Genomic DNA, 8,142 nt, shown 5'->3' on the forward strand with positions numbered 1-8,142 from the left:
GAACTCTCAGTAAACGAATATTCTGTGAAGATCGCCTTGCAGAACTAAAGATGTCACCATTAGTGATAAATTTCAGAATGTAAATCAGGGAGAGGAAAGATTTTACAATGGCAAGCACCGACTAAATCTATAAATGAATATTGTAAAAAAGAAACAAAGCAATTTTATTCATTTGTTATTTTTAATACAGTTCGTCTTTAAAGTGAACCTCCGGACTAAAAATCTACTCAGCAGCACTGAAAAGGCTTGGTGTTTCTTTAACAGTTTCACAGCATCAGAACTTTGTTTTTCTTACCAAAGCTGCATTTTTAGCTAAGCTCCACCCATCAAAGAAAAAAGCCTGGGCTTTTTTTCCCTGATGCTGTGCAAAGCATGATGGGATTTCCTATGTTGTTGTTCACGTTGCCTAGCAACTGGGAGAGGAGCTCAGGACACAGGACAGTTGGAACTGTGTCTCATGCTCCCTGTCACCTCCTTTCAACCAAAAAGATGTCTGCCATCATGAAATCAAACATTTGCCTGTTATTTTAAAACAGGGTGGGTAAGAGATTATATTGCCTATCTATTTTAATTAGCATAACTAATGTAACTTAATGACAGTATGTTTGTTTAGGCTGGAGTTCCTCTTTAATGCCCCAGTAAGTGTCCTCTTGAAAGCATCCATGTAAATCAGGGGTAGGGAATCTATAGTTCAGGAGCCAGATCTGGCTCACAGTTAAAGGGATACTTAAGTCAAAAATAAAAAATGATTTTTCCTCACCTGGGGCATCCCTCAGCACCCTGAAGCTGTATGGTGCCCTCGCAGCCTCGCTCCGATCCTCCTGTCCCCGCCGGCGGCTACTTCAGGGTTCGGCGACAGCCGCCGACAGGCTAGGAACGCGAGTGATTCTCCGCGTTCCCAGCCACTATATCACCCTCTACGCTGCTATAGCGTATAACATATACGCTATAGCAGCGTAGAGGGTGATATAGCGGCTGGGAACGCGGAGAATCACTCGCGTTCCTAGCCTGTCGGCGGCTGTCGCCGAACCCTGAAGTAGCCGCCGGCGGGGACAGGAGGATCGGAGCGAGGCTGCGAGGGCACCATACAGCTTCAGGGGGCTGAGGGATGCCCCAGGTGAGGAAAAATCATTTTTTATTTTTGACTTAAGTATCCCTTTAAGGGTTGATTCACTAAGCTACGCTGCTCAAGCAGCACAGCGCAAATGAAAATTTCAAAGTAGGCATGCTACTGCTGTAGCATGCACTACTAACTTACTCGTGCTACCCCAAAACTAACAGCTGCTCCAATTGTCCCACCCTGGACCCTGTAAGGTCCAGTGCCTTTGTAGGACGAGATCTCCACACTTTGATTGTCAAGTAACAGACAGCCTATTGGGCCAAAGTGTGGGGATCTTGTCCTACAAAGTCAATCAACCAAGTCAGCTAGCTAATTGTACAAGCTGTTAGCTGGTATTTCTCCTGTCTGGCTCTCAGGGAAATTGCTGTTGTTACTGAAACCCAAGAGAAGCTGAAGACATGTCTGACACTTCCGCTGCCCGTCGGATCAACAGTATACACAACACTACGGCAACAAGGACAGCCCTCTGCTGCGCATGCGCACTGTCACAGTTTGAAACGTATTGTATGGTTCTCAGGAAAATACATTTTGAAATATGTGGCGTTTATGGCTCTCTCAGCCAAAAAGATTCCTGACCCCTGATGTAAATGCTGCCTGCAGCATTCAGGAAACGATAAACCATGAGCAATAAAAACATTTGTGGCGCAAAGTTATCAAGTGTTTTTGGTGTTGTGTTTTTTTAGGATTCACCGTGCTGGAGGGGCTACTAACTGATTTACTGCGTGGCTTTTTGGCAAAAGGTCTCCTAGTTTAGACGCCTGAAAAATTCTGCTAGCTGTACAATAAAACCTAAAGCAGGTTTCACGTGTGCGAAAATGCGTTTGCCACACATCTGATGAAAGTCAGTGGAGAATAGCCCTTCTGCTAAAATGGAATTTTCACATGAGCAAAATAAGTACATCTTGCAGCATAAATTTGCACATCACTTGCAAATTTCCATTGACTTTCATTCGCTGTGGTAAAAAAAGGGCTAAAATTTACAAATTTTAAGGGCTCGTTTCCACTAGGAGCGGTGCGATGCAGCTACATAGCCGCATCGCACCGCAGGTGCGCTGAAAAACATGCACACCAGTGGAACAGTTTCCACTGCGTGCATGGTGTGCGGAGCGGTGCAATCCGATAATCTGCAGCATGCTGCAGATTTTCGCACGCCCGCATCTGCCCGCAGCCGTGTCCCATCTCCTCAATACACTTCCGCATCGGAGATGCGGAAGTGATGCGGCCGGCAGCAGAAGTGATGCGATGCTGCTGCGTAGCCACACTCGCATCACTTTGCAAGTGGAAACCCGCCCTAACACAAAAATTGTTTACTTTTTTTGTAGTGATAAGTGTGGACCTTGCTTTACAAAAATGCCTGGACAAACACATGGAAATGTGTTATGGGCCTTTGCAGGCATTTTGAACAACGCCCATGTAAATGAAGTTTATACCCATCCTGAGCATAGAATGTTTTGTACTTCTTTATTTCTGTTATCTTTTTGATAAGTAAAAAAGGTTTAATTTGGGAAAAAAAACAAACAAAACAAAAACCTGTTTAATCAGTTGAAGTCAAGTACTGCTTATGGCAGAGTCCTTATTTCAATGGTATTGAAAGTGTACATAGAATAACTGAATTTAATATGATTTTAGAGAATAAAGGGAAATATCTTACAAAGCAAAGTGTCTTTTGTGAGTGTGACAGTGATGGTAGCAAAGTACAGTACTAATAAAAAAAATAAATCACTGTAGATGTCCTTTTTTAAAGTGGGATAAAACTCTGACATGAGTTTCAATAAAATTGTTTTTCCTCCTTTTTATTAGCCATAAAGTTATCATATTTGCTTTTTATGCACAAGTAACATTGTCTGTTTACAAATCCCAAAGTACAGTTTATCTGCTCTGAAAGCTGCCATTGCATTTTATTGCATAGCTGCTGTATTTATGTATTCAAATTTATCTAGTGATCACTTCTCAACTTTCTGCTTCTACAGCAGAGAGAGCTCCCTTTCAGCACAGCTAGGAATGTAGCAGACAAAGGAATGTAAACAAAATATATCGTTATCACTGTATAGGGAAGGGTTGGCCACTGGACAACAGGGAAATGTATAGGGAAGGGAGGATGATTCACCTGAAGCATTCCCCTGAAGCAAGGAGCTTTCCAGTGAAGAACAAAGTGCTGTGTTCATCTGTTTGAATGTGGTTTTGCTACAATTTTTTTGTGGTAGTAGATTTTATACTGTAAGTAATCTTTTAGAGCAAATAGGAAATGCAGAGGTTCATAACATTTTAATGTATGAATGTGAAAGGGTCATTTGACTATCAACTTCTCTCAAGAGGCAGAAACTGATGTAAACACTTGACTCTCCTCCATAAAGCGCTGTGTGGTGAGTCTGCACTATACAAACACTGGAGTTAAATACAGCAATACCTTTTACTTTTATTATGAATGAGTGTTCTTATCTGTGTTACATAATCTTGTTTTTATGTCATTCTAGATCTCTATCATCAAAGGGAAAAAAACAACACACCAACCATGGAGAGCTTAGGAGGACAATTTTCACGTCTTCACATTGCAAAGCGTTCAGCTATGAAAGACAGCATGACTTACATACTTGACATTGATGTGTCAAGACCAGTGGAGGGACAAAGCAATCAGACAGTGGCAATCTTGTGTTCCAATAAATCAATCGGGTTATACAACAAGGAAACCATGACCTGCCTTCAAGAGTATAATGCTCGGCCTGGAGTGCTAAGTGGTGTCCGCTTTTCCCACTCTAATAGTAATCTGCTGTTTTCTGCATGCAGCGATGCCACTGTAAAGCTGTGGGACGTTCGGGTTTCTGGCTCCGAGGCCGCACAGGAATTTAATGGCTACCCGTCCAATGTGTTCATCAGCTTTGATATTAGCTGTGATGACCTTGTCGTCTGTGCCGGCACAGAAAAAATCGACGAGGACGCTTTTCTCGTCTTCTGGGATTCCAGATATAGCCCCGATACCCATTCTAGAGAGCCTCTAGGAGTGTATTCAGAGTCTCATAATGATGACATCACTCAAGTGCGCTTTCATCCAACCAATCCGAGCCTCTTGGCATCGGGTTCCACAGACGGCCTGGTTAATGTTTTTGATATATCAGAAGGCAATGAAGATGATGCATTAAGTTCCACTTGTAATTCTGATTCTTCTGTGGGGGTGATTGGCTGGGCAGGCAAGGGTTATAATCAGGTGTACTGCTTGACACACAATGAAGGCTTCTGTTGGTGGGATCTGGCTCAAGTGGACACTGATGAACCCATCACACTGTGTAGTATAGAAGACGTAAGGGAAAAGATAGAAGGGTGCACTGTTGACTATCTCACTGGTGGGCTCTATGATGATAAAACGGACTCCTTGTTTCTTGTGGCTGGATCTCACTCTGGGACTGTCCACCTGTTAAGATGTGACTCTGATAGGCTGATACATTTAAAAAGTTTACAAGGGGGACATTCTTCTACTGTCTGTTCATTTTATTGGGATGTGGATGACAACTTCCTGATAACTGGTGGAGAGGATGCGCAGTTGCTGTTGTGGAAAGCAGAAGTTCAGGACTTGTCTCACAAAAAGGCAGACTCCATAAAAATGGCCTCCTCAGTTCTGCAGAAGGTGCGGGTGCACAACGCCAAATCCTATTCCCCAAAGAAAAAATGATTTGCTTGCGTGAAATACGGTAGATGCTGATATCTGTTTTGAAGCTGTATACAATAAGTTTATCTGGGTAGATCTTTAGAAGGCTACGGTGTGTTTAAAAGTGATTCGCTGTGAAAGGGTCCATCTCAAGCAAAACGAACCCTATGAGGAGATTGAGGTAGAAGCGTCCTTTGACTAGCCATGTACTGGTTAAGGGCTCTGCTTCCGTAACAGGGGGACCCAGGGTTCATTAAGCCTCATCCAGCATCGATTCAGTGAGGAGACCTTGAGCAAGACTCCTTAACACTGCTACTGCCTATAGAAAGTGTTCTAGTGGTTGCAGCTCTGGCGCTTTGGGTCCGCCAGGAGAAAAGCGCAATATAAATGTTCTGTGTCTTGTGCCTGGTCGTACTGATTTTTGCCTTATAGGAAATGGGGGAAAATCACCTTGGGAAAGGGAAGCTTGTGGATGCTCCAGAGGCTTCCTCTTTTCTCCTCCAGTGGGCCGTTTCAGTGCTGTTCCCTCTGCAAAACCATCAATAAGGGCTTGTCGACAGCTCACACATGCGCAATAGCACTAGGCCAGCTCAGGCGGAGATAGCCCAGCCTGATCGGGTCCGTGCTACTGGGTAGGCATAGTGCAGCTGCACTTCGAGGGTCCCTGTTCTTGAACGGCTTGGTGGAGGACGACTGGCGAAGCCACTGAAGGATCTGGAGGCTTCCACCTCCTGGGTAAATATCTCACTTTCCGCAAACTTCAGAGGTTTGCTTTATATTTGGCACTACAGCTACATACCAACATTAGACTTTTTTCGCCAAAAGCACATGTTCATGATTTTTTTGCACAGGACATTTTGCTGAAGATCACTGAACAGACCTGTTACTCTGCCAAGCTTCCTGTTATGTCTTACAGCGAAAGTAAAGAAAAGGACAGTTAGGAGAAGTTCCTCCTTTTTGTTTTCAAATGTATGCAGCTTGAAAATGGACTAATGGAATCATGCCAAAGTAGTATTGGATTGGTCCATTTTCAAGCTGTATTAAATTGCGCACAATTTGCATAATCATACAATCACTCTGAACTATTTGCATCTCATTAACCATTTTTACCCACTGCATGATGAAGCGGGAGCTGCAGTAGCAATCAGTATTATCCAGCTCAGTCATAAATTGAAGAAAAGGTCACCAATGTACGGAGGCACTAGGCTCCCATTGTTCCTGATGGATTTGTGGACCATTACGTTCCCTGATAGAGGGAGCAAATGCATCAGTTTTATGTAGTTTCAGTTCTCCACCATGAGGCTGTGGAAGAGCATTGGTTCACTACAGCTGCTTCTACAGTACCTACAAGAACAGCAGAGACATTGGGGAGGGTTTGGGAGTTGTGGAGGGTGCTATATGGCCTGCACAGCAGTGTGTGCACATTTAAGATTGGCGCGGCCCAATTTCGGCACAGGGTGAAGCCGAAAGACTGCTCACTCTGCTGAAACTCGGCGAGGATATATAATTCAGGAATCGGCTATTGCTGGCGGTCGAATTACCTAGGTTTTTTTTCTAAATTGAATTCCAGCAATCGCCGGCACCCACATTACTCACTGGGCGCCACTATAGCCTTAACTCACATTACGGCCTATGGCGGCGCCCAAGAAATTAATCGTCTTGCAGCAGGGATGTCTATTAAGGAACTCCCACAGACTATCAGTTGCTGCTGCGGATTGCTTTGTGCTGCAATCCTTCCTATCTGCATATCGCACATGTGCAGATTTCCGATTGTTTACAGCAGGGGAGGTTTAGAGTATGGAGCTGTCTGCGGCACTAACTGATGATCTCCGTTGGAGGTCTTTGGGTGCTGTGTAAGCTGTTTAAAGGGGCACTATGCGAAAAAATTTAAAATATGTGCAAACATAGACAAGTGTTTTTTTTCCAGAGTAAAATGAGCCATAAATTACTTTTCTCCTATGTTGCTGTCACTTACAGTAGGTAGTGGAAATTTGATATAAGTGACAGGTTTTTGACTAGTCCATCTCTTCATAGGGGATTTTCAGCAAGGCTTTTATTCTTTATAAAGATATTCCCTAAAAAGGATTTAAACAATGATGCTGGCCAGCTTCCCTGCACACTACACAGTTTTTTGGCAATTGGACAGAGCAACTGCCATTCACTAAGTGCTTTTGAAAATAAAAAAAAAAAAACTGAGACTCCCCTATGAAGAAATGGACTAGTCCAAAACCTGTCGCTCCTGTCAGATTTCTACATCTTACTGTGACAGCAACATAGGGGAAAAGTAATTCATGGCTCATTTTACTCTGGAAAAAAACATACTTCTTATTTCTATATGTTTGCACATATTTTAAATTTTACAATTTTTCGCCACAGTGCCCATTTAAGCAAATCAAAGCCACTTCCACAGCTTTGCTGGAGAACTGGCAGCTGCATAAAAATAGATGCATTTATTGCCCTTCTGATGGAATGTACTGTATTGCAAGTCTGTTGGGAACAGTTGGAGTGCATCAGTAATGTACATCTAAAATCAATCACAAAACAGTGCTTCCTTCTGGTCCTTTTGGTAAGCTGAAGTGCCATCTGAAAGCTGCCATTGCATTTTCTTCGATTGCTGCTGAATTGATATATTAAAATCTATCTAGTGATCACTTGTCAGCTATTTCTGCTTCTCAGCTCAGTACAACTCAGTTTCAGCAGTTTTCTGTTTACTAAATGTATTTGACAAAGAAATGTAAAAAAAAAAAAAAAAAAAAAAAAAGGTGTTATTACTTCTTTGGATGTGGTCAGAAGCTGCCCACTGAAGCAAGGAGTTTTCCACTGAAGAACAAAGTTCTGTGTTTATTTGAATGCTGTTCTGCTACAATTTTTTTTTTTTGTGGTAGTAGATTTTATGCCATAAAAGTTATTTTTGAGCAAATGGGAAATGCTGAGTTGCATACCACTATAACTGATGAAGACGCTGTGAAAATGTCTGGCAAAGTTCACACCAGCTGCTTTTCAACACTTCGTGTGATTATAGTCCCTATATTTTCATGTGAAATTTTATCCTTGTCCTCTGTTTTTAATAGGTTTTTTAAACATGTAAATTTGTATTTCTGTTTGTAAGCCTCTACATGCTCATATGAAATAAGCGAAACATGCAAAGTATATTTTTAAACATTCTATAAATGGTTATTGTGATTAAATTATTTCCATTTTTTCCTGTGTATTGTGTGAGTATGTGCTAATGCTTTTGAGATTTCTTTATTGCACAGTTCATGTCTTCTCACTGATATACATGGGGGGAGAGAATATGTCCACCCCAGGCATTTTTGGCTGACACCAGATCGGCATTTGCTGAGGCAGATTTGGCAGAACAGGCACACACACACAAAAAAAA

At 42.4% G+C, this 8,142-nt stretch overlaps 1 protein-coding gene across 4 annotated transcripts in view; it reads left to right on the forward strand.

Annotated features, from left to right (window-relative positions):
- The window catches only part of WDR89 (WD repeat domain 89), a 132,708-nt gene extending 124,788 nt beyond the window's left edge, over positions 1-7,920 (forward strand). For all 4 annotated transcript variants that reach the window (XM_068254264.1, XM_068254267.1, XM_068254266.1 and 1 more), the window contains exon 2: positions 3,595-7,920. In XM_068254264.1, the coding sequence (XP_068110365.1) occupies positions 3,595-4,784 (1,190 nt within the window). In that variant the 3' untranslated portion in view covers positions 4,785-7,920. The remainder of the gene's footprint in view (positions 1-3,594) is intronic.
- Positions 7,921-8,142: the final 222 nt, after the last annotated feature.

Source organism: Hyperolius riggenbachi, chromosome 9, assembly GCF_040937935.1.
Source record: "Hyperolius riggenbachi isolate aHypRig1 chromosome 9, aHypRig1.pri, whole genome shotgun sequence".
Classification (NCBI taxonomy): domain Eukaryota; kingdom Metazoa; phylum Chordata; class Amphibia; order Anura; family Hyperoliidae; genus Hyperolius; species Hyperolius riggenbachi.